Raw genomic sequence first — 25,446 nt, 5'->3', positions numbered from 1 at the left:
AGGCTTGGTTTCAGAACAAGTTCTGGAATATTCTGGAGTGGCCATTATAATTGCCTGACTTGAACTGAAAGGAAAATCTTTGGTGGTATCTAAAAAAGGCGGTTACTGCACGAAAACTCAAGAATATTAGTGAAGAAAAGGCCCATTGTCTATGAGAAATGAGCTAAGAGTCGTCAGGAATTTTTCTGGAGCTGGTGACTGGTTATCTATAATAATAAATGCCCTAAGCAGCTTCCGGTTGTAACAACTTCCGTCCAGTTGTAACCGGTGACGTCACCACACACACGCACATGTTAACCCTCAACACACCACACCGCCTCAACACACACTCCTCTCACCTTTCACCTCCACTCACGTCCACTCACTCTTTCACTCCACATACGTTCCTTTCTCTCACTCTGTTTCTCATACTCACACCGTCATCGTCGCTGCCCGACATCTTCCTCCGCCGCCGCGATCCTGGATCCAGACGTTCTCCAGGCCGCCGACATGTTCTTGCGGCGACGCCATCTTGGATTTCGTGAAATCCCGCGATAGTCAAGATGGCGTCGCCGCAAGAACATGTCGCTGGCGTGGACGACTCAGGATCCAAAAAGATGGCGTCGGCGAAATCTCGCGAGATTACGCCGACGCCATTTTGGATCCCGATGTCGTCCACGCCAGCGACATGTTCTTGCGGCGACGCCATCTTGAATATCGCGGGATTTCACGAAATCCAAGATGGCGTCGCCGCAAGAACATGTCGGCGGCCTGGAGAACGTCTGGATCCAGGATCGCGGCGGCGGAGGAAGATGTCGGGGCAGCGACGATGACGGTGTGAGTATGAGAGATGGAGTGAGAGAGAAAGGGTCGTATGTGGAGTGAAAGAGTGAGTGGATGCGAGTGGAGATGGTGAAAGGTGAGAGGAGTGTGTGTTGAGGAGTGTGTGTGTTGAGGGTTAACATGGCAAGAGGTGTGATGCTATCGCATCCTCCCGATGCAATAGCATCGGGCCATAATCTAGTGGATCATATCTGCAGCAGCCATAACAGTCAGTGGAGCTCTGCTAAGCACTATAGACATTAGTAATGGATGGGTGAATAATTCTTGGACTGCAGTAGTCAGTCATAGAGGCATTTTATGCTGAATTTGGAGAAAACACTTGCTATATCAGTTGTATTGAGCTATTTGTATTTTTCTTATTTGATTGGTTAATTTAAAAAAACCCAGAATATTTGCAAAGTTTAATAATAAATCTGATTTGCAATGGGGCCTGAATAATATTGATTGATTGCAACTGCATTACTGAGGTCAATAAGAGCTGTATACAGCTGTCTGCAGTGAGCTCCCCCTAGTGGTGGTTATGTAAAGTCACAAAATAACTACGTAACAATGGATTTAGATGTTTACTCCAGTAGTCGACCAGTCCGTGCCTGGAAAATGACGCTATAGAGCAATACTGTACGTTTTTAACTTTGTTTCTGAGTTTTTGCCTGCAGACCTCTCCCACCCTTGTCGTATTTTGGTAATCCTCTTATCAACGCATGGGATGATTAGAACAAGCTTCAGAACAAGAACCAGGCATGGGATGACAAGCGACAACATGTACACGGGAGGCATGTACCATCTGTATCTAGCGAGTATAAGGAATCGGTCCCAGCCGTAGACCATTGCATGTCCTGTGCACAGCGCCAGGGTCAGATATCCAAGTTTAGACTGAAAAATAAAAAAAAAATATATATAAAGATATTTTATTAGATTGCTTTCAATGAATGGCAGAGTGGATCTGACTATACTGCAGAATTCTGAGCGCTGCTCTGCTCTGAATGGTAATAGAATTTACGTAATGAAACTGAAGATCAGTATAAGATAAGGAGAGTAAGGTATTGACACCACTAGGAAATATTATACCGTATGTATCACTGAATATTCATATATCTTTCTTTAGTGACTTTTATTTCCGCATTCTTTAGTTTGGACTGAACATCGTATATAACAAACTGCAGAACAAACCTGGACAAAGCGAAATTCTCTCCAGTTGACTGAATTGCTGACAGAAGGAAGAGAAGTTATACCCAGGACAATGTAGAAGAAAAAGCCCAAGATTCCTAGAGCTAAATAGGTGTCACTTCTCCAGACCAGGGGTTTCTCCAAAATCCTGGTTTTATTCATCTTTATCTATTCAAATAGGAGAAAAATCAATATACAGAGTCATACATCTCATATCTATCTATCTATCTATCTATCTATTATCTATTTATTATCTACCTATTATCTACTGTATCTACCTTTTATCTATCGATTATCTATTATTTATCTATTATCCATCTTTTATCTATCCATCTATTATCTATCAATCATCTATCCGTCTATTATCTATCTATCATCTATCTATTATCTATCTATTTATCTATCTACAGTGGCATTTAAAAGTTTGGGCACCCCCTGGTCAAAATTACTGTTATTGTGATCAGTTAAGCAAGTTGAAGATGGAATGATCTCTAAAAGAGCTAAAGTTAAAGATGACACATTTTCTCTGTATTTTAGGCCAAAAAAATTATATATTGTCATTTTTAACATTTTAAAAATTACAATAAGGAAAATAGGCCAATGCAAAAGTTTGGACACCCTGCATAGTTAGTGTCTAGTAGCACTCCCTTTTAAAATATCACAGCTTGTAAACGCTTTTAGTAGCCAGCCAAGAGTCTTTCAATTCTTGTTTGATGGATTTTCATCTATTCTTCCTTGGAAAATTCTTCCATTTCTGTGAGATTCCTGGGTCGTCTTGCATGCACTGCTATTTTGAGGACTAGCCACAGATTTTCAATGATGATCGAATCGGGGGACTGTGAGGGCCATTGAAAAACCTCTAGCTATCGCCTTTTGAGGTAGTCTATTGTGGATTTTGATGTGTGTGATCATTATCCATTTGTAGAAGCCATCCTGTTTTCAAATTCAGCTTTTTTACACATGGTGTTATGTTTGCATCAAGAATTTGTTGAAATTTCATTGACTCCATTCTTCCCTCTACCTGTGAAATGTTCCCTGTGCCATTGTCTGCAACACAACTCCAAAGCATGATTGATCCATCCCCATGCTTAATGGTTGGAGAGATGTTCTTTTCCTGAAATTCTATGCAATTTTTTCTCTGCACATACCTTTGATCATTGCGACCAAAGAGTTTTATTTTAACTTCAACGATTCACAGGACTTGTTTCTAAAATGCATTGGGCTTGTTTAGATGTTCTTTTGCATACCTCTGATGGTGATGGTGCAGGAGAGGTTTTCTTCTGATGACTCTTCCATGAAGGCCATATTTGATAAGGTGTCTCTGAACAGTAGAACAATTACCACAACTCCAGAATCTGCGAATTCTTTCTGAAGTCTTTTGCAGTCAAGTGGGGGTTCTGATATGCCTTTCTAGCAATCCTACAAGCAGCTCTCTCTGAAATTTTGCTTGGCCTTCCAGACCTTATCTTGACCTCCACTGTTCCTGTAAACTGCTATTTCTGAATTACATATTGAACTGAGGAAAGGACAATTTGAAAACGCTTTGCTATCTTCTTATAGCATTCTCCTGCTTTGTGGGCCTCCATCATTTTCATTTTCAGAGTGCTAGGCAGCTGCTTAAAAGAACCCATGGTGGCTGTTTTTTCGCACAAGGTTAGAGGAGGCTATGTGTTTCTAAACCTGAGGAATCTGCATCAGCTGGCCTTTCCTAACATTGAGGGTGAACAAGCCATATCCCTTACAGGCTAATTAAGGTCTGAAACCTTGGTCAAAGTTATCTGAGCACACAAATCTCCAAAGGTGCCCAAACTTTAGCATCGATCCATTTTTCTTTTTGTAATTTTTAAAATGTGAAAAAATGACAATGTGTATTACTTTTTAGCCTAAAATACAAAACAAATGTGTCATCTTTAATTTTAGGCCTTTTAGAGATCATTTTATCTTCAACTTGCTTAACTGTTCACAATAACAGCAATTTTGACCAGGGGTGCCTAAACTTTTGCATGCCACTGTATCTATTTATTATCTATCTATTATCTACCGTATCTATCTTTTATCTATTATCTATCCATCCCATGGCTAAAATTTGAAGTATATCTGATTTTTGGCTAATTTTGCAAGACCGGATGCAATTTTTTTTAAAATTAACAACACCACTGGATACTGCAGGAGGAGCGCTGTCTGGTAGCAGGCACATTTCTTATTACAGCTTCTCTTTATCAGCTGTCAATACTTTATCCCTGCTGATTACAGTTTCAATCACAGCCATTCAGCAGCCCTCATTGGAAATTACAATAATTTGCCAAATTGATAAACTTTCTGCTGTTTGCAATAAATTAATCAGACAAGAACAATTTACCGTAAATAGCTCAACACAGCTAACAGAACAAGTTCTTTCTGCAACTTTAACACATTAAGGCCACTTTTCCTGACTACTGCATTCATTCTGAGAATGAATTACCTCTGGCTGTTATAACCTGCTGCAAACTCTATGTTTCAGTCACTAGGTTCAGCTAGCGTTCCTGAGGAATCTTAACTCATTCCTCTTGGTCAGTGGCTTCCAGTTCACTAATATTTTTTGGGTTGTCAAGAGATTGGCCCAAAAAGCTAAAAGAAGAGTTAATTGCGTTCACAAACAAGGAAAAGGCAACAAATAGATATAAAGGCATTGAATATTGTTAGAGAATGTTGCCTTATTGACAAGGTTGGAGAGATGCAGACCGGTGGTTATTAACTACCATAGTTTTTCTTTTTAAAGGAGTTATCTTCTATATTCAGTCCCTTTAATAGAAATTTTAATACATTTACAAGATGCAGTGCACTTCTAGTGTCTAAGCACATCCTTGCCTGGAGGCGATTTTGGTAAAAGACCAATGTATGCAGATCCAAAGAATAAAAGGGAACCTGTCAGCATTTACAAACCTAAAGTATCACCAATGCTTTTTAGTCTCCTTAATAATTATATGTTCAGTACCTGCATGGGAACCTACTAGGAGTCATGGAGGCGAAGTCACTCGGCTGAACAGTCATGGAAGACAGTCCCTAAAAATGCCCAAAATGTCATAACAAGGAGTTCAAAATTCTGTGCAGTCACCATTGACTTATAGTTTATGATGAAGCTACTGAAAGTAGCCCAACCTCACTGCGCGAGCCAGGGAATCAAAAGCCGCACAGAATTTTGGGGACCTTATGATGACATATTCCTATCATATATCAGTCAAGCCATAATGGGCGTTCTTAGAAATAGGTCACCACCATGACCAATCAGCCGAGCGGCTCCAAGTCCAAGAGTCTAGTTTAGATCTAGCACAAGCGCCATTAGGGTGGATCGGATAAAGATCACCTACGGGGATACGTTACCTGGCTGATTATACTCATGTCCGCCCTGTACTTGACACTGTATCGAATGGGAATAACAAGGGTGTAAACTGCATGGAGAAAAGCGTAGGACAACGCCACCAGCCCCAGCTGCTTCCTACAGAGCATCCACCGGTCCAGCCAGTTTGGAAATCGTCTGTACTTGGTTCCTCTATATAGCTGAATGATGGCGGCAAACACACCGGGAAGATAACACAAAGCCAACAAAATCAGTGAGACGACCGGGAAGATCCTGTTCGGAATCGTCATCATCAGATGATGTGAGACGTCGTTTCTTTTTTCTGCATTGTAGACTACGTCTTGTATCACGCAGTAGAGAAAGACCGCCACGGTCAGTCCTGCGGCCGTGTACACGGGGAGTCTCCACATCGGAAAGAGCTGCAGCGGATAGTCTTCTATTTCCTTGGCCGCTACCAGACATCCTTTGTCTTGTGGCGTCAACCCAATGGCACGGACAATATCCATCACATGTTCTTTGGCTTTATTGTCATCGGAACATACAAAGACCTAAGAGTAAAATAAAAAAGATAGAATCAGTCGTCTGAAGAATAAAGAATGGACTGCAAAGTATCCGAAACCCAACTTTTTGAACACAGAGTTAAAGAATCTACAGTGTGTGGCACCACTATTTTCAGAGAGCACCACGTAGGACGACATTGTTTTCAGCTAGCACAGTGTATGGCAGCATTATATTCAGGAGACACACTATGTGACAGTATTGTTTTCATGGAGCCCATTATGTGGACACATTGTTTGCAGGGAGCTCAGTATGTCCCTGTATAGTATCAGGGGGCATCATGAATGGCAGTATTGTTTTTAGTGAACACAGTGTGTGGAAGTATTGCTTTCAGAGGGCAATACAGTATATGTGGCAATATTTTTCCAGGGACCCAGTATATGGCAGTATCATTTTCAGGTGGGGTGGTCTAGTTTGTGGCAGTATTGTTTACAGGGGGAATCATGTGTGGCAGTATTATTTCAAGGGAGGCACAGTGTGTGTCAATATTGTTTTAGGGGGACATATATGTAGCAGTATTATTTTCAGTAAGCACAGTGTGTGTCAGTGTTATTTCCAGGGGACCACACTGTGACAGTCTGTGTCAGTATTGTTTTTAGGGGAGCACAATGTGTGGCAGTATTATTTCCGGGGAGAACAGTTGGTGACAGTATTATTTCAATGGAGGCACAGTTGGTGTCAGTACTGTTTTTAAGGGACACATTGTGTGGCAGTCTTATTTCCAGGAACACAAAGTGAGTGTCAGTATTGTTTTTAGGAGACACAATGTGTGTCAGTATTATTTCCAGGGAGCACAATTTATGTCAGTATTGTTTACACAGGGCACCATATGTGGCAGTATTATTTCCAGGGAGCAGAGTGTAAGGGTACGTACACACGTTGCGGATTTGTGTGAGTATCCGCAGTGGATGTGCCTCTGCGGATCCGCTACAGATCCGCAATTGATGCACAGTACAATGTTAGACAATGGAAAATAAAAACCGCTGTGCACATGCTGCGGAAAATTACACGCGGAAACGCAGCGGTTTATTTTCCGCAGCATGTCAATTCTTTGTGCGGATTCCGCAGTGTTTTTACACCCATTCCATTATAGGAATCCACAGCTGTAAAAACGCAGGTGAAATCCACACTAAATCCGCAGGAAATCTGCAGGTAAAACGCAGGCATTTTGACCTGCAGATTCTGCAGATTCCACGTGGAAAAATCTGCAACGTGTGCACATACCCTAAGGGAGTAAGCAGCGTGTGTGGCAATATTATTTTTAGGGAAAACATATGTGTGGCAGTATTATTTTCAGGAAGCATAGTGGGTCGGTATTGTCTCCAGGGGCCACAGGGTGTATCAGTATTATTTCCAGGGAGCACAATGTGTGGAAGTATTATTTCAAGGGAGGCATAGTGTGTTTTAGTATTGTTTTTAGGAGGCACAATGTGTCATGGGGTTACCGCAACAGTGTGGAGCCAGAAGACTGCAGTGTCTGATTGCTCCTACTCTGGCGTTATTTATATGTGTTTATTCCTTCTGGCAAAACTGGGGTTAATCCGCCATGTTGGAAATCCCTGTGCTCACAGCTGTGCTCGGTTAGCCACTCCTTTTCCCTTTATAATCTGGGATCTGATACAAATCCTTGTCAGAGCTAGCTTTATTGCTGCATGGCAAATGGAGGGTGAGGCGTTCATATGAGGAGAGTTGAAGGAGTTATCAGTGACTGTTGCTTGGTTTGTATGTGTGGTAACTCCCTATTCTCTATTTTGGTTTATTCCCCTATCTCCACGCCTCAGTGCATTCTTCTGTTATATGTGAGTGAATATTTTGTATGCCTGGAGTGTTCTGTTAACCCTTGTTTGTGTTGCCTTGTTTGTTGGGTTGGTGCACTATGGTGAACACTAGTGCCCCTCTTCCCTGGGTGGGGGAAGAGAAGAGACGGAGGGCTAAATCAGGAGATAAGGCAAGATTGGAGGCCCCAGCATCTTCACCTTCAGAAGTATCCTGGGGAGTAGGGTGAACTAGGGCGCCCCCAATTGTTAGGGACAGGGAAGGAGACCCTGGTCCTGGGTCATTCAACAGCTGTGTCGTGACAGCAGCATTATTTTCAGGGAGCACAGTGTGGCAGTAATTTTCTAGAAGGGGGCACATATATTGCATTGTTTCGGTGTGGCATAATGGGCACATGTGCATGGCACATGTGTGGTATCAATGGGTACATTATTTAAAGAGGTCCCATTATGTGGCGGTATTGTTTTCAGAGGGTACTGTATCTGTCAGTATTGTTTTTAGTGGGCACAGTGTGCAACAATTGTGTTTTTAGTACTGAGTGCAAATTTCTACTTTTCAAGTGAGAAGTCAAAGATATTTGGCTGACACACTGCAGAGCCGAGACACAGCTGGAAGAAGTCAACAACAATTGGAAAGACGTCCCCTGCGAGTTACTGAATGTAATGCTTATTCTGTTCCGTCCTGTATAGTCAGCAGCAAGATGGTGTTTGGGAAACAGCAGCTCCCAGCAAATCCTCACCATGGTTCAGGTGACGCTTGTCAATTCTTTCTGCAGCTTTTCATTGCGGATTTCACTTTTTGCAATACATAAAGTGAAATGAGTGACAAATTAGTAACACGATCCACAAAAAAATCAGCATGTAACCCGTGTACATTTTGCTTCAGATCTGTTTGGGAATATTTGCAGCAATTCCCATGTGGCGAAAAATTCAGCAAATTTTCGTTGTGTATTCGCTTGCAGATAATCGGCTGCAACTTACGGCAAAAGAGTTGTGAATGAGATGCAACTAAATCTCATAACCCTGCTGCATATAAAAACCTTCAACACCAAGCTGTGTGCACCCAAAGGCTTTATGTACAATTATATTGGAGCAGAAAATGAGCTGAACCTCCAAAAACTTGAGGAGTTTTGAGTTTTTTGGAAAATTTAAAGTGTTTTCCGCTCAGTTTCCTCTCTCTGGCTATGGGCAAACCATGTCTTTTCCAAGTGGATTTCATCCATAATCTGCCTGAAAAAAAAATGCCAAAAAACTGCTGCAAAAAATTAACATAATGCACTTCAATGTAGAAACGGCTTTGCTGTGCACATGTTCAGTAATTTGTTACTCCAGGGTTAAACACTTAATGAAGATACAAAGGGAATAGATGCCAGTGGTGGATGAGCTATGCAGTGAAAAAAGCCGTCGGGAAAACTAGGCGGCTGCGTAGGAATCTAAGAGACATAGAAAGTTTCTCCAGAAACTCCTCAAAAGACTCCTAGTTCACATGCACTTTCTCCAATGTGTTAGATGGATGGGGTAATTGTCTTTAGAAGTTCAGCTCCAACACACATTTAGCACACATCCATCGAATCCCTAACACATTGGAGAAAGTGCGTGTAGACAAATTAACATCATAACAAAAGTAAATTCCTAATTTTCTGCTCAATTCTACACTTTTTCTGGGTCTAACTATAAGCTTCTAGGCCCCAATGCAAAGTCTGTCTCTTTAAATATGGTGATCGAAGACGTCATAAGTTGCAAACCTCCAGCCGGCCAGATGAATGACCATTAGCAGTTTATTACTGATTTGCTGCTGCCGCTCATTCCACCTCATTTAGATTTTTTTTTCTGTTTTGTTTTAACATTATTTGGTAAAATTAATGGTGTCTATCAAAAGTAAAACTTGTCCACAGGCCCTCGTACGGCAATGTTGACTGAAGAATAAAGAGTTTATGACTCTTTAATGGAATAAAAAGAAACTAAAGTGAAAATATAAAATGAATGGCTGCATCTCCAAGGGGTTATCACATGTATGTGTAAAGAATTAGCAATCAGCTATATACCTCCAGTAGAGTCCAAAAAGCTAAAAACACAGGATTTTCCCAGTAGTAGATGTCATACACACAAAAACAGCACAGAGCAATGGAGAGAAGCTGTGCAGCAATAAGAAATTCCTATGTCCTAGATATCTAGCAAGTGGGGGTGAGCAGCACTGTCTATTAAGGGAAAGCAATCATCAGAAAATGATTTCTTCTATAAATCAGGTTTTTGTTTTAAATTTTATTTTAAAACATACTTACCAGTGTTTTGTTTCCATATCACTATGTTTATTGCAAATTGCAGCCCTCTTCTCCCACTCTTGACACACTGATAGCAACACCGCAGAAGAAATGCTAGTCTAAGGGGGTCAGATTCCTTGTAGGAATGCTTGGACCTGACACCCATAATGTGGTGGTGCACCATCTTGCTGGAAAAACTCAGGGGACGTGCCATCTTCAGTGCATAAAGAGGGCAACACATCATCATGGAGCAATTTCAGATATCCAGTAGCATTGAGGTTTCCATTGATGAAGAATGGCCTCACTATCCTTTTACCCCATATACCACACCATACCATCAATTATGGGTGTCGGGTCCGAGCATTCCTACATGAACAGTTTCCTGGAAAGTGGATTGTTCGTCGTGGGCCAGTTGAATGGCCACCAAGGTCTCCCGATCTGACCCCCTTAGACTTTTATCTTTTGGGTGATCTGAAGGCTACTGTCCATGCTGTGAAGATACGAGATGTGCAGCACCTGAAACAATGGATACTGGAAGCCTGTGCTAGCATTTCTTCTGCAGTGTGGCTTTCAGTGTGTCAAGAGTGGGAGAAGAGGGTTGCATTGACAATCCAACACAATGGGCAGCACTTTGAACACATTTTATAAGTGGTCATAAACTTGTAAATAACTCATGAAAGAATAAAGTTACGATAAAACCAAGCACACCATTGTTTTTCTTGTGAAATTCTCAATAAGTTTGATGTGTCACATGACCCTCTTCCCATTGAAAAAAATAAAGTTGGATCCAAAATGGCCGACTTCAAAAAGGCCGCCTGGAAATCACCCATCTTGAAAAGTTTCCCCCCTCCCATATACTAATGTGCCACAAAAAGGAAGTTGTTATCACCAACCATTCCCATTTTATTTAGGTGTATCCATATAAATGGCACACCCTGTACTCTAACTTCCTGTTGTTTCAGGAAACAATACATGTACATTGGTCTCAATAATCATACCCTTACTCTTTATGTCTAATGAATGTGTACAAGGGAATGTATGCCACCCTTGTCTGGCAGCTAAACGATGTGTGGTACTGCAGCTCCGCCACATTCAATTTAATTGAGCTGCAATACCGCACGTGAACAGTAACCTGATATGGCGATGTTTCTGTTATTTTTTAACCATGCATAAATGCGACATGAGCAATTTATTAGTATTCATGAAGGATTACCTGTCTGCTGGCATCGAGATTTCCGGACTGCAGAGCCCAGGCGGAGACGGTATTAAATGCTTTGACGACTGTGGCCTTGGGTACAATCTTGGCCAGGTATTCGGCATTAGACTCAGGGTATTGGTTTACCTTGACATTATTGCTGACATCCACCAGTATTTTACCTTCCAGAACTTCTTCTAGCTCTTTTAGAAAATCATAATGGTCCCTTTGTATGGCCGCAATGATAACGGAACATTTTCGTGCCGCCTCTGAGTGGCTTAATGCTTCAGCCGCTCGGGGCAGTAAACTTGTATCACCCGGATTACGGCTTCCAAATATCACAGAATATCCACTTTGTAGCAGTTTGGATCCAAGCGATCGTCCAAAATCCCCAGTTCCAAAAATGCAAATGCTGTCGTGCTTTTCTGCTAAATCTGAGCATAGCGGTATCATGACCTTGGTTCCCATTTTCTGAAAGAAATAAAGTAGTAATTACTGCTTCTTGTGCATCAATATCAGTAGCATATTTGCCATAAAGACAGGACTAATGACTACGATGGGCCCCGAGGTATGAAAGTTCTTGACACTAGACCGTTTTCTATACTCTAATGGCAGCAACCTTTAGTCACCACTAGGGGGAGCTCACAGCATACAGACCTATACAGCTACAGTGTTCAATATTAGCTGCTTATACATTTAGCTCCCCCTAGTGGTGGCTGCATTTATCTGGTATTACAACATTTCTCAACACTACAGGAGTAAAAATGGAGGTCTTAACTAGTCACAGTTGTCAATATTTCTGAGCTTTCAAATTGGACCATAAAAGGGACAGGGATCAATTAAAATGCACAAACGTGAGTATTTTGGGGAGTTATAAGGCTGGGACTAAATATCCAGAATTTTGCATTGTAAATATTGTTAAGTATATGCATTGAATGATTTAATTTTCTTGCTATTGTTATTAAGTCGTACTAGAAAACTTAAGTTCCTTTGTATATGGACAGACCGCAGGCAGCAGTATTATGGCAGCCTGTATCCTGCTGGTTATTATCAGACAGATGATGTAGCTAAAAGAAACATTTGTAATAAAGAATTGGAATTTATACAAATACTTAATCCCTTAATAACACAATCATTTTTCATTTTTTTGCTTTGGTTTTTTTTTTTTTTCATACTTTTCTTCCATGACCAAAAAAATTACAAAGAGGGTCATCTATTCACCCTTGAAGGCACTTACTGTAGTGCATCTTTCAAATATTGTGAACAAAGTGTAATTGTGGTACTACTATACACATAAAACTCTGCACACAGTGCAAAGCCATAAAAAAATTATAAGGAGGGTCATCCATACACCCTTGATGGCAGCAACTAGAGAGCCTCATTCAAATATTAAGAAAGTGTAGTTGTGGTACTTCTACACTCAAAAAGGATCTGCACACGGTGCAAAGCCAGAAAAAAATGATAAAGAAGGTCATCTATACACCTTTGAAAGCAACAACTGGATGGCCTCTTTCAAATATTGAAGATTAAAAACACTTTATGTGCTGCTGTCATCTGGTGGTGTGGAAAAGTTGGAGCTAATCCAGGTTTTGTTCATTTTTATCAGAGTGAGCCTGTCAGTATTTTTTTTTGACAGGTGAAAGCGCCTGTCTGTCATGACCCCAATGGTGGCCCTAAAAACCCGCTCAGACAAAACGCTAGTGGCAGTGCAGCTCAACACCTCCAAGGCATAGAGGGACAGCTCATGCCAGTTGTCCAGCTTTGAGACCCAATAGTTAAATGTTACAGAGGAATTAGCGAGTAAGCTGGTTTTGTCGGCCAGGTATTGCTTGACCATCTTTAAAAACTTTTCCCTCCTTGTCAAAAATACCTGGTCATCATGATATAATATGAACACTGGCCACGAATTGTTTTTCACTGAAGTATCAAAGTGATAGGCACGGTGGTCTTTTGCAGATTCCCGGCTGTCATAACAACCCATCGGTGCCCCCTGATCACGTGACAGGGGCGCTTATAGATGGGATTTTAGATGCGCTTCTGGCTGGCGCATGTTAAATCCCGCTGTCAGAGACTAGATAACTGGTTAACACCAGCAGGTGAAGCTCCAATCCACCCGCGGCTGTTAAAGGCACATGATACCCAATTAAATCAGCCATCATGTGCAGGGAAAGATTTGGACTCAGCATCAGTGCATACATCAAAGTTGGTGGCACGAAATATGACATACACATATGTCATATGTCGTGAAGAGGATAAATACAGCGGGGGAGCATTTAAAATGGTAATTTTGGGGGTGTAGAAGGGGAGTCAGGAGAGGATAGACATGATTGTGGAATGCAATACAGGAGCAGATAAAGGTGGTGGCATTTGTTCAGAGACACAAAAACTGGTGACAGGTACCCTTTAAATACATATGCAAATATCCTCTTCAGAGAAGAAGAGGACCAAGTGATCTCTAGAGCCACCTATTTGGGTAACAATCCTAAAAGTCAATATCGACCCTTTAACGAGCCTTGCCACATGACTTATGATAAAAAAAACAAACCAGCCACTTCATTTGCAGACAGATGTTTTGTGGTTTTTGCCCCTCATCAGTGCAAAGCAGTAGGCCTGATTAGGCTGTGAGAGAGGCCTATGACAAAGGAGATAAGAGGGATAAATACATGACACTATCTTGCTGGCCTTAGAGGCCTCTGATCGACATTGAATTTTGTAATTTAGTCTGTTATTTACAAGTATACCCAGATCCTCCTCTACAAGTGAGTGTCCTAGTTTTACCCCCCCCCCCCCAGAACATATGGTGCCCTCGGGGAAGCAAACACAGAGTTACATTGAACGACAGAAAGCAGAGATCTCGGAAACCGTGAGGAACTGGCAAAAAAAATATATTGGAAACTTGTGTAACTTTTCCGTATGCAAAATAAATAACGTTTATTTAATTCCTTTTTATATATCAGGTAAATGGACTAATAACGTAATAAAGCGTATAGTGTTTAACATTATTAAAACTGATTTAGCCTTGGAAAATACATTCAAGAATGAATTAGAAGTGAATGTGGTAGAAAAACATGACATTAGTGTCTACGGTTTTCTATTATCTGCCGCGCTGAATACATTTCCTAGACCGGAAGCCTTGATTGCTATTACTGTAGGTCTCATCTGTTGTATGTTTGCGGTGGTATTGTGACGTCTAATGGAGGTATAGCACATGTATAAAAGATAAGAGATGTAAAACATACGAGGCAGGAGCTATATACTGAACACACAGCACTCTTTTCCATAACATCTGCACTTAATCCTTTCCCGATGTCGCCAATTTTCGTTTTTGCTCTTTGTTTCCTTCCCATTCACAACTTTTTTTTTATTTTTCCGTCAACATGAGAGATTGTTTATTGCAGAATGAGTCGTATTCCATTCTTTTTACCATAAAATGTAATGAAAAGTGTGAAAAATAGATTCCAAGTTTGTTGTAATGGTGATCACTCTGCAGAAAAATGACTTGGCAATATGATTCTCCCGGTCAGTACGGTTACTATCGTTCAAGCGCTTCAACCGGGTCCCGTTGAAGCGCTTGAATAGCGCGAAACGGCCGTTGTCAGCCTTTTCTGCACTTAATATGTCACTTCCCCGGCCTGACATGTAATTTATATGTCAATAAACCTGTGAAAATCTCCTCATCTCGAAGAGTGCGGCCTTTCTTCTATGTCGATTCCTAGGATTATCTTTTTCCAGGTCCGGCACCCGGGATTCCCAGTGGTTGGTTCTCTGAATACCGCGCTATATAAGAAACCATACGGTAACAGCGGTGCCACCTGCGTTTTTTCTTGTTTATGATATATCATCCTATCATAGAAATCAACTTTCAAAGTGAAATTCCACAATTGTTTTTTTTTTTTTTTCTATTCACCATGTTCACTGTATGAAACACCTACGCATATCCCTCATATGAGGCCATGAAGCAAGAATATATAGGAAACCTGACAAAAAAGCTTCACACAGGGTCATATCAGGTCATATCATAATATACAGCATAATCTTTATTCAGAGAAACAATACAGCAATAAAAACAAGGTAGATACCACAAGATACAGGAAAAAGAAGGGTGGGTATATCCAGGAAGAGACCCTCAGAATAGAATGTACAAAAAGGGTTCTGTATATCACCAAAGTTGGTTTTATGCCATTATGCACTTTAAATGGTGGCACTATCCGTCAACATAATATACATAATGATTCACCCGTCACATGCAACAAAGAGAACATAGTAAATAAAATAGTTAAGTATAAATGCACAAGTTGCTAAAGTCACATATAACAATACATGAAAAAATGTGCCCCCGGTTGCAAGGAACAGATAAAAAACAGTTGTACAATAATAATTAGAGTACTAGCGCCACATAGCACAGGGTATATATTGACCAATAAAATATACGTACATATAGAGAGGTGTAGTTACCTAGAGGTCACACCCGGGGAACCCACTACACCCAACGCGCGTTTCGCTTTGAAATGCTTCGGCCAGGGGTGCAAATATGTTTTTTTTTTAAGTAGTTAAAAAAATTGTTGATTTGTAAAAAAATAAATAAATAAATTGTTTTTCTTGATAATTTCTTGACACCTGTAATGTTCTAATTTTTCAGGATCTGGGGTTGGGTGAGGGCTTGTTTTTTTACGTCCTGAGCTGACGTTTTTACCGATACCATTTTGGGGTAGATGCAATGTTTTGTGTTTTGATCTCTTGTTATTGCATTGTTGCAGCTGCGAAAAAAAAGTTTAGATTTTTTTTCTCGTAATGTCGTTTATCGATCAGATTAATTTACTTTACATTTACATAGATTGGACATTTCTGAAGGCAGAGATACCAAATATGTTTCCGTTGTTTTTTTTTTTTTCGGTCACGATGGAGTGCAGGGTGTACATTGATGAGAAAAAAAAATGAACTTTTTTTCAATTTATCAAATGGCTGCAATGAAACAAGGAGTGAAAAATTTTAAGGGGGTCTGAATACTTTCCGTACCCACTGTAGATGCCTTAAGGCCCCTTTACATTTAGCGATGCACCAGCGATCCCGACCAGCGATACGACCCGGTCAGGATCGCTGGTGCATCGCTAGCTGGTCGCTAGTGAGCTGCCAAACAGGCAGAACTCACAGCGATGCAGCAGCGATACAGCGGTCGTTACTTACCTTTCAGACGCGGCAACCATGACGTCCTCCCGCCCGCGTCCATGCGTCGCTTGTCGGTGCCAGCAAGAAGCGCCCGACGAGAAATGGAGCTGCGCGATCTCGCGCGATCAGCGGCAGACAGCGGGGGGAGCCGGTCGGAGGTAAGTATCACACATAGCGATATCGCTGCTGCGTCACCAAATTGGTGATGTTTTAGCGATATCGCTATGTGTAAGACCCCCTTTAGAGCAGGATTTTGTGAATTGTCAAGTAAAGAACAATGTCTATCATTGAACATATAAATATGGGACTTCGCATTAGTAATTTAATTAAATTTAATTTACGGTAAATTATGTAATTAAGGAAAAAATTAATTAAATTTAATTTAATTTAATTAAATAAAATACTAGAGTATCCTGAGATAGCTGATAACGGAGAACAATAGATAGTATCTCTTGTATCTATTGAACATTGATGACACATTCCCTTAAAGTCTTGTTTGTTCGCACTGTCTGCTCCTGGGATCAGGAACTACAACTCTGGACAAACTTAATGGAGTCAGTCCAGGAATGTTGGGAGTAGTAGTTTCCCACTAGCTGGAGGTCGCTGTCTGACTCCTGGGCCATAAGCCTGTCCTGGGAATGATGGCCCAATGCCATCTATTACACTGGTCAACAGCATTTTTGGTGCCAAAGATATTTCATCGAATTTAGGGTATTTTTGGGGTGCTGATTCTGAATATGTCATCAGTTTTGCCAGATTGGCTCAAGTTTTTGAGATTTTTGGTATCTTATTTATAGCACTTGTTGGTAAATGCGACGCATCATCTCATTAATTTCTTTGGATTAGTACTTGAACTGAGCAGTTCTCAATATAGTTTTGTGTTAATTAGTGTTCTAAAAGTTTGTTCATAGCTTGATTTTTGCACTAACTTTATGTTGTTGTCTGTTTTCCAGTGAAAAGCATGAACTCATCAAGAAGAAGTTGTCTTAACGATCCAGACTCATTCTGTTACATTTGTGGTGAATACACACTGCCAAAACATAGAAGAAACATAACAGACTTCGTAAAAAAAGTGTATTTTGCCTATTTTGGGGTTATGCTTGGGGACCAAGACAAGTTTTGGGCACCACACATAGTGTGCAAAGCATGTATCGAATTATTACGAAAATGGAGCAAAGGACAAAGAAAAAGCTTCAAATTTGGTGTTCCAATGGTGTGGAGAGAGCCAAAAAATCATCATGATGACTGTTATTTATGGTAAACACAGGTACAGGCACATCTTCACAATGAGGGACAGGCCTTCTTGCAGATTCCATGTTACTCCCATTTTCGTTTCTTATGCTTATTGAATCCTTGCACTTGCACTGCACAGAAATAACAGTCATCATGATGATTTTTTGGCTCTCTCCACACCATTGGAACACCAAATTTGAAGCTTTTTCTTTGTCCTTTGCTCCATTTTCGTAATAATTCGATACATGCTTTGCACACTATGTGTGGTGCCCAAAACTTGTCTTGGTCCCCAAGCATAACCCCAAAATAGGCAAAATACACTTTTTTTACGAAGTCTGTTATGTTTCTTCTATGTTTTGGCAGTGTATATTCACCACAAATGTAACAGAATGAGTCTGGATCGTTAAGACAACTTCTTCATGATGAGTTCATGCTTTTCACTGGAAAACAGACAACAACATAAAGTTAGTGCAAAAATCAAGCTATGAACAAACTTTTAGAACACTAATTAACACAAAACTATATTGAGAACTGCTCAGTTCAAGTACTAATCCAAAGAAATTAATGAGATGATGCGTCGCATTTACCAACAAGTGCTATAAATAAGATACCAAAAATCTCAAAAACTTGAGCCAATCTGGCAAAACTGATGACATATTCAGAATCAGCACCCCAAAAATACCCCAAATTCATTAAAATATTTTGGACACCAGAAAAAAATTTTTTTTTCGTTGACCTGTGTTATGTATATACTAACAAAAAAGTAGATACAGATGTAGCAGAGCTGAATCTGCTAACTCAGCTGAGGTTTATTAGGCAGTCCTATGTAAAATAACTATTTCATATTACATAGCTCTGCTACGTCTTACTCCAAATTAGTACTCACCGTCAATCACTGGAGAGAATGTGGTGGCTTTTTCGTGGTGGCTTGATATAATATCTTCTCCCTACTAGTGTCTGCCAACTGCTGAGCAGATATGAGACTGGAGTTTCAGAGCAGGAAAAAAAAAAGATTTCCCTTAAGGGGGAGGCAATAAAGGATGTGCCATAAGTGGCTGACATGCAGGACCCTCAACCAAGGCTGGATAGAGCTTGGTGGGGCAAAATATTGGGTGATTAAGTTATATCTAGAAAATCTTGTGTTGAAAATCTTCAGACGATAGTGGCAGTCGCTGAGGATTGTGAATGCACCCAGTCTATGTAGCAGATTTTCACTGGTTGTGAACGGGGTGTAATCCACGGTGAACCCACAAACATACATTTTGCTGAAAACCCGACCGTTAAATCCACTGCAAATTATATTCTGTGTGGACGGAGCCTAATAATGTTTTTTTTTTAAGTAATTTTTAAACAGCTAAGGCCGGTTTCACATTAGCGCTTTTTAAGCGCACGCACGGCCGGGGGTAGCTCCGCCCCCGAGCCGGCTCTCTGTCCGGCGTGCCCTCCCCTTGCTTATAGCGCCGCCTACTAGCGGACAGCGGCGCCTGCGATCGGCGCACCCTATCTTTAGCATAGGGTGCGCAGATCGTGCGCAGGCCGTGCGCTAGTTGCGCTTTGACCTGCACTGCGCACTTTTGACGGTGCGCCGTGCGCGCCAAAATCCGAAAAGTTTGATTTTGGCGCGCACGGCGCACCGTCAAAAGTGCGCAGCGCAGGTCAAAGCGCAACTAGCGCACGGCCTGCGCACGATCTGCGCACCCTATGCTAAAGATAGGGTGTGCCGATCGCAGGCGCCGCTGTCCGCTAGGAGGCGGCGCTATAAGCAAGGGGAGGGCACGCCGGACAGAGAGCCGGCTCGGGGGCGGAGCTACCCCCGGCCGTGCGTGCGCTTAAAAAGCGCTAATGTGAAACCGGCCTAACAAAAATAAAAAAAAATATACACTCACTGGCCACTTTATTAGGTACACCTGTCCAACTGTGTGTTAAGACTTAATTTCTAATCAGCCAATCACATGGCGGCAACTCAGTGCATTTAGGCATGTAGACATGGTCAAGACAATCTCCTGCAGTTCAAACCGAGCATCAGTATGGGGAAGAAAGGTGATTTGAGTGCCTTTGAACGTGGCATGATTGTTGGTGCCAGAAGGGCTGGTCTGAGAATTTCAGAAACTGCTGATCTACTGGGATTTTCACGCACAACCATCTCTAGGGTTTACAGAGAATGGTCCGAAAAAGAAAAAAAATCCAGTGAGCGGCAGTTCTGTGGCCGGAAATGCCATGTTGATGCCAGAGGTCAGAGGAGAATGGGCAGACTGGTTCGAGCTGATAGAAAAGCAACAGTGACTCAAATTGCCACCCGTTACAACCAAGGTAGGCAGAAGAGCATCTCTGAACGCACAGTGCGTCGAACTTTGAGGCAGATGGGCTACAGCAGCAGAAGACCACACTGGGTACCACTCCTCTCAGCTAAGAACAGGCATCTGATGGCTACTTTCAGCAGGATAATGCGCCATGTCATAAAGCTCAAATCATCTCAGATTGGTTTCTTGAACATGACAATGAGTTCACTGTACTCAAATGGCCTCCTCAGTCACCAGATCTCAATCCAATAGAGCATCTTTGGGATGTGGTGGAACGGGAGATTCGCATCAGGGATGTGCAGCCGACAAATCTGCGCCAACTGTGTGATGCCATCATGTCAATATGGTCCAAAATCTCTGAGGAATGCTTCCAGCACCTTGTTGAATCTCTGCCACGAAGAATTGAGGCAGTTCTGAAGGCAAAAGGGGGTCCAACCCGTTACTAGCATGGTGTACCTAATAAAGTGGCCAGTGAGTGTATATCTGTTATACAAAAAATCCTAAGCAAATGTTTATACCTGAGAGATGATGAGTGTAAGAGATCCAGTGCCATGAAAAAGTATTCATACCCTGTGAACTCTTCCCCATGTTTTCATGTTACACCTGCAAACTTAAATGTATTTCATTGTGATTTTATGTGATCTATCAACACAAAGTAACAAGTATTTGTGAAGTGTAAAGGAAAAGAGACACGGTTTTCTTAATATTTTAACAATATAAATCTGAAAATTGTGACATGCATTTGTATCCACCCCCCCAAGTCAATACTTTGTAGGACCACCTTTTGCTGTAATTACTGCTACAAGTCTTTCGGGGTCTGTCTCTACCAGCTTTGGACATCTACAGGTGACTTTTTTGCCCCTTTTTTTTGTACACTCGTTCTCGCTCTTTGAGGTTGGATTGAGACATCTGTGAACAGCAATTTCCATGTCTTGTCACAGATTCTCAATGTGATTTAGGTTTGGACTGTGGCTGGGTTGTTCACACACATGAATAGATCTAAACCATCCATTTCAGCTCTGACAGGATGTTTGGGGTCATTGTCCTGCTGGAAGGTGAACCTCCACCCCTGTGTAAATGCTTTTGCAGCCTCTAACATTTTTTTCCTCCAGGATTGCCTTGTATTTAGTTCCATACATTGTCCAAGCAAGTCTCACCAGCTTCCCTGTCCCTGCTGGAGAAAAACATGCCCACAGTGTGATGTTGCCACCACCATGTGTGACGGTGGGGATGGTGTTTTCAGGGTGATGTACAATGTTAGTTTTCCTCCACACATAGCGTTTTGCATTTAGCCTAACAAGTTCTTCTTTGGTCTCATCTGACCAGAACACCTTCTTCCACATGCTCACTGTGTGCCCTACATGACTTTTTTCCAACTGCAAATAGGAGCATTTATGGCTTGATTTAAAAATTGGCTTTCTTTTTGCCACTCTTCCTTAAAAGCCAGATTTGCGGGGTATATGACTAATCATTCTGTGCACAGATTCTCCCACCTGAGCTGTGAATCTCTACAGCTCCTCCAGAGTGACCATGGGACTTTTGGATGGTTCTCTAATTAGTGCTCTCTTTCTCTCTTTCCTTGGGATGTCAGTTTAAGTGGACATGTCTTGGTAGATATGCAGTTGTGCCATACTCCTTCCATTTTTGGATGATAGATTGAACAGTGCTCCATGAGATGTTCAATGTTAAAGCTATTTTTCATTACCTAACCCTGCTTTACTCTTCCCCATAACATTATCCCTGACTTGTCTGTTGTGCTCCTTGGTTTTCAAATGCTGTTTGATCGCTGAGGTTTTCAAACAAACCTCTGAGGTCTTCACAGAACAAGTATAGTAACACATAGAATAAATTACACATGAGTGGACACAATTTACTAATTATCTAACATCTGGAGGCAACGTGTCATTCAGGATTTTATTTCGGGGTATTAGACTACAGGGGGCTAAATACAAAGGCACGCCATAATTTTCAGATTTATATTTTTAAAATATTTAGAAAACCAAAATATTTTCTTTACACTTTACAAATACTTGCTACTTTGTAGTGGTATATAACATAAAATCCTAGTACAATACATTAATGCTTGAAGGGTGTAATTTGAAAAAGTTCACAGGGAAGCAATACTTTTTCAAGGCATTGTACCACTACCTGGCAGAGCTTAAGGAGGCACGACATGGCACAAACCTGTGGGATTGTCAGTGATACAAACAGCAGGGCTCTGCTAGATTAGTGAGTGTCAGTAGGATAAAATGAAACATGGGAAAGGGGGGCATTGATGTTACTTGTTAGGGGCTCTTTGGGGGAGGGGGATAAATTATGCAGCAGAGCTCTGAGGTAGAAACAAAGGATCAGGTCAGAAAGCACAAAAGAGGCAACTGTAGGTGGGGGGGAGACAAGTAGAAGAAAATGGATGTCAGTGGTTCTGAGAGACTAGGAGAGAGACATAGAGTGTCAGGGGCTCTGGGGATGTAGATGGGAGATGGCTGATGACAGGGGTCCAGTGGGTAGGAGGGAAACAATGGATGTCTGAGACTTTGGGGGTCAGAGAGAAATAGAAGTGGTGGTGGAGTGGTCCTGGGCGGCAAGGGCTCTGGGGAGGGGATAGGAGGGAACAGAGGGTGACCGGGCTTCTTACAGGGGAGGCAGGGGAGGCAGGAAGGAAACAGTGGATGGCATGGGCTCTGGAAGTGGAGGAGGGGAAAATTGGATGATGGGGGCTCTGGGGTAGGGAATGTAGGAGGGAAACAGTAGATGGCAGGGGCTCTTGGGGTTGTAGGATAGAACCAGAGGATGGCAGGCTTGGGGGGGGGGGGAAGGGAAACATTGGGTATAAGATGAATACCGTGTAGGAGGGGAATTAATCCAGACTTGTAGTTGTGGTGGTGGTCTCTACTACCTCTTTTGCTCTCTCAGCAACTGGGAGAATAAGGATCCTCTGACCCACTTGGTCTTTTTTTTATAACTTCCACAACGAGAACTACCCATAAGTGTGCCCAGCTCTACATTACAGTGTATACAGAATACTATGGTTGAAAATTGGCAAAGTGGTGTCAGATTTTTTTTTAGAAACATTTGCTCTGCAGTGACTACATGGTGTTGAACCCCCTCACTATGGCTTTCTATACGCAGTGCATCATAAAGGGGAAGAAGGGGAAAAACTGAATTGGAAGCAGCACTGGAACTTCTTCATACAGAGGATCACAAGGGAAAAAACAATGGCTGTCTGTGCAGCCTCCCATATAATAAAGGTGATATATAATGATGGTACTCACTGGTACTTGGGAATAAGAGGCACAGAACTCGGAGCTTCATCCAGAGTTATTCCTCCGTGTGCACAGTCAGGATCAGCCCTCGTGTCATTTATTGATTTTTGATGATTTCACAACAACCCCTTCCCGACATATTTACCAGGGTAAAAGAGTAAAAGTAACATTGTGCAATCCAGTTCTCAGATCTGTAAATGGAAAATCCAAATTGTTACTCAATATAATCTTTCATTTAAAGGGGTTGCCCACTATTTGGACAACCCCCTTTTTAAATTAATCAGTGCCTCATGTAAAATAGTAACAGCCTCTCCTCCCTCCTGGATTGCTGCCGTTACAACGAAGTCGACGCTGTGCCTGCCAGTGCTCATATTGACATAAGTATGCCACATAAATGCTGCAGTCCATCAGCGGCCGATGATGGGCTGCAGTGCTTACACTTCCCCACTGTGAGATGAGTGCGCACTGCAGCATACCTGCACCACTCAGGACAATTTAAACAGCACTGACATCGCCAGTCTGAGAGATGGGCATTTGCTGTTTTTATTTTACATGAAACACTGACTCATTTAGAAAGAGGTTGTCAAAACAGTGGACAACCCCTTTAAAAGGAATCTATTAGCAATATCATCTCCCAGCCCCAAACCACAGTATATGGACATGCAAATTTTTAGTATGTAAACCCATCAACACCTTCACATCTTCTATCTGTTGCTGCATTACTGAGTAATTAGAGTTTATATCCATATGAAAATGATGCATTAAGTGCTCTGGACATGATAAAGCACTTAAGGAGCCACTGCCTCTGGAGGTTGTTTCTCTGCCCTGCTCAGTACCAGCCGACAGGTGCCAGGCAAGAAAATCAGACCATACGCCATCAATAAAACCAAAGGGGTTAGTACAGGGAAGGACAAGAGGCTTGAAAAATAGTGCCTTCTTAAGTGCTTTGTCATGCCCAGAGCACAGAATGCCTCATTTATATATTCTTATATACTCATTTTTTGCAAATGAGGCAATACGTGCTCTGGACGTGACAAAGCACTTAAGGAGACACTTTGCTTCCTTAAATGCTTTGTCACACCCAGATCAGAAAATGTCTCATTTGCATATAAGTTTAAATGCTTATCACTTGGGAATGCAACAACAGATGAAAGATATAAAGGTGTCAGTTGATTTACAATTTAAAGACCTACATGCCCATATATGCAGTTTGGGAGATTGATCTTGCTGAGAATTTTCTTTAAGCAACCTGTATTTTCTTACCTGCATTTCTTACATGTCTTAGGATAAGATGCCACTTCCCAGAATCCATCGAGACTACATCTAAGCAGTCATAGGTCAAGCAATGCTACAGCCTTCATAATTATGAATGCAGCTAAGGGGAATAATACAGGATGTAATTCAGGATCAGTAATGTAATGTATGTACACAGTGACTGCACCAGCAGAATAGTGAGTGCAGCTCTGGAGTATAATACAGGATGTAATTCAGGATCAGTAATGTAATGTATGTACACAGTGACTGCACCAGCAGAATAGTGAGTGCAGCTCTGGAGTATAATACAGGAGGTAACTCAGGATCAGTAATGTAATGTATGTACACAGTGACTGCACCAGCAGAATAGTGAGTGCAGCTCTGGAGTATAATACAGGATGTAACTCAGGATCAGTAATGTAATGTATGTACACAGTGACTGCACCAGCAGAATAGTGAGTGCAGCTCTGGAGTATAATACAGGATGCAACTCAGGATCAGTAATGTAATGTATGTACACAGTGACTGCACCAGCAGAATAGTGAGTGCAGCTCTGGGGTATAATACAGGATGTAACTCAGGATCAGTAATGTAATGTATGTACACAGTGACTGCACCAGCAGAATAGTGAGTGCAGCTCTGGAGAATAATACAGGATGCAACTCAGGATCAGTAATGTAATGTATGTACACAGTGACTGCACCAGCAGAATAGTGAGTGCAGCTCTGGAGAATAATACAGGATGCAACTCAGGATCAGTAATGTAATGCATGTACACAGAGACTGTACCAGCAGCAGGGCCGGCGTTAGGGGCAGGCAGACCAGGCAGCTGCCTAGGGCCCCCGCTCCCCCAGGGGCCCCCAGCTAGCAGCACATCACACAGCTGCTATAGGGCCCCTTGAAGCAGGGGGCCCGCTTTCCCCCAGTGCCGACTCCCCCCGCCGCCGCATTGAACTATACCGGCGACTGCCAGTACAGTTCAAAGCAATAATGGAGGAGAGAGCGTCAGCCAACGCTCCCTCTCCCATCATTCCCCGCTCTGCCACTGACACAGCGGGTGCGCGATGACATCATCGCACTCTCACTGTGTGCCGGCAGAGCAGGAGACAGGAGCA

At 41.9% G+C, this 25,446-nt stretch overlaps 1 protein-coding gene across 2 annotated transcripts; it reads right to left on the bottom strand.

Moving 5' to 3' along the window:
• Positions 1 to 829: 829 nt before the first annotated feature.
• Positions 830 to 23,254, bottom strand: LOC141095709 (metalloreductase STEAP4-like). Of its 2 annotated transcripts, none has more exons than XM_073581954.1 (5): positions 18,401 to 18,508; positions 11,134 to 11,586; positions 5,350 to 5,874; positions 1,993 to 2,157; positions 830 to 1,695 (listed from the first exon to the last, which is right to left on the bottom strand). In XM_073581954.1, the coding sequence occupies exons 2-5, from the start codon at positions 11,581 to 11,583 to the stop codon at positions 1,426 to 1,428; spliced, it is 1,410 nt and encodes a 469-aa protein (XP_073438055.1). In that variant the 5' UTR covers positions 11,584 to 11,586; positions 18,401 to 18,508; the 3' UTR covers positions 830 to 1,425. The 2 variants fall into 2 exon arrangements, with proteins under 2 accessions (XP_073438055.1, XP_073438054.1); XM_073581953.1 differs by lacking the exon at positions 18,401 to 18,508 and adding an exon at positions 23,087 to 23,254 and having other exon boundaries at positions 831 to 1,695.
• Positions 23,255 to 25,446: the final 2,192 nt, after the last annotated feature.

This window comes from Dendrobates tinctorius, unplaced genomic scaffold, assembly GCF_039654945.1.
Source record: "Dendrobates tinctorius isolate UK_male_01 unplaced genomic scaffold, ASM3965494v1 ptg000070l, whole genome shotgun sequence".
Lineage (NCBI taxonomy): Eukaryota > Metazoa > Chordata > Amphibia > Anura > Dendrobatidae > Dendrobates > Dendrobates tinctorius.
Note: the sequence above shows the minus strand (reverse complement) of the source record. Positions and strands in the feature narration are given on the sequence as shown.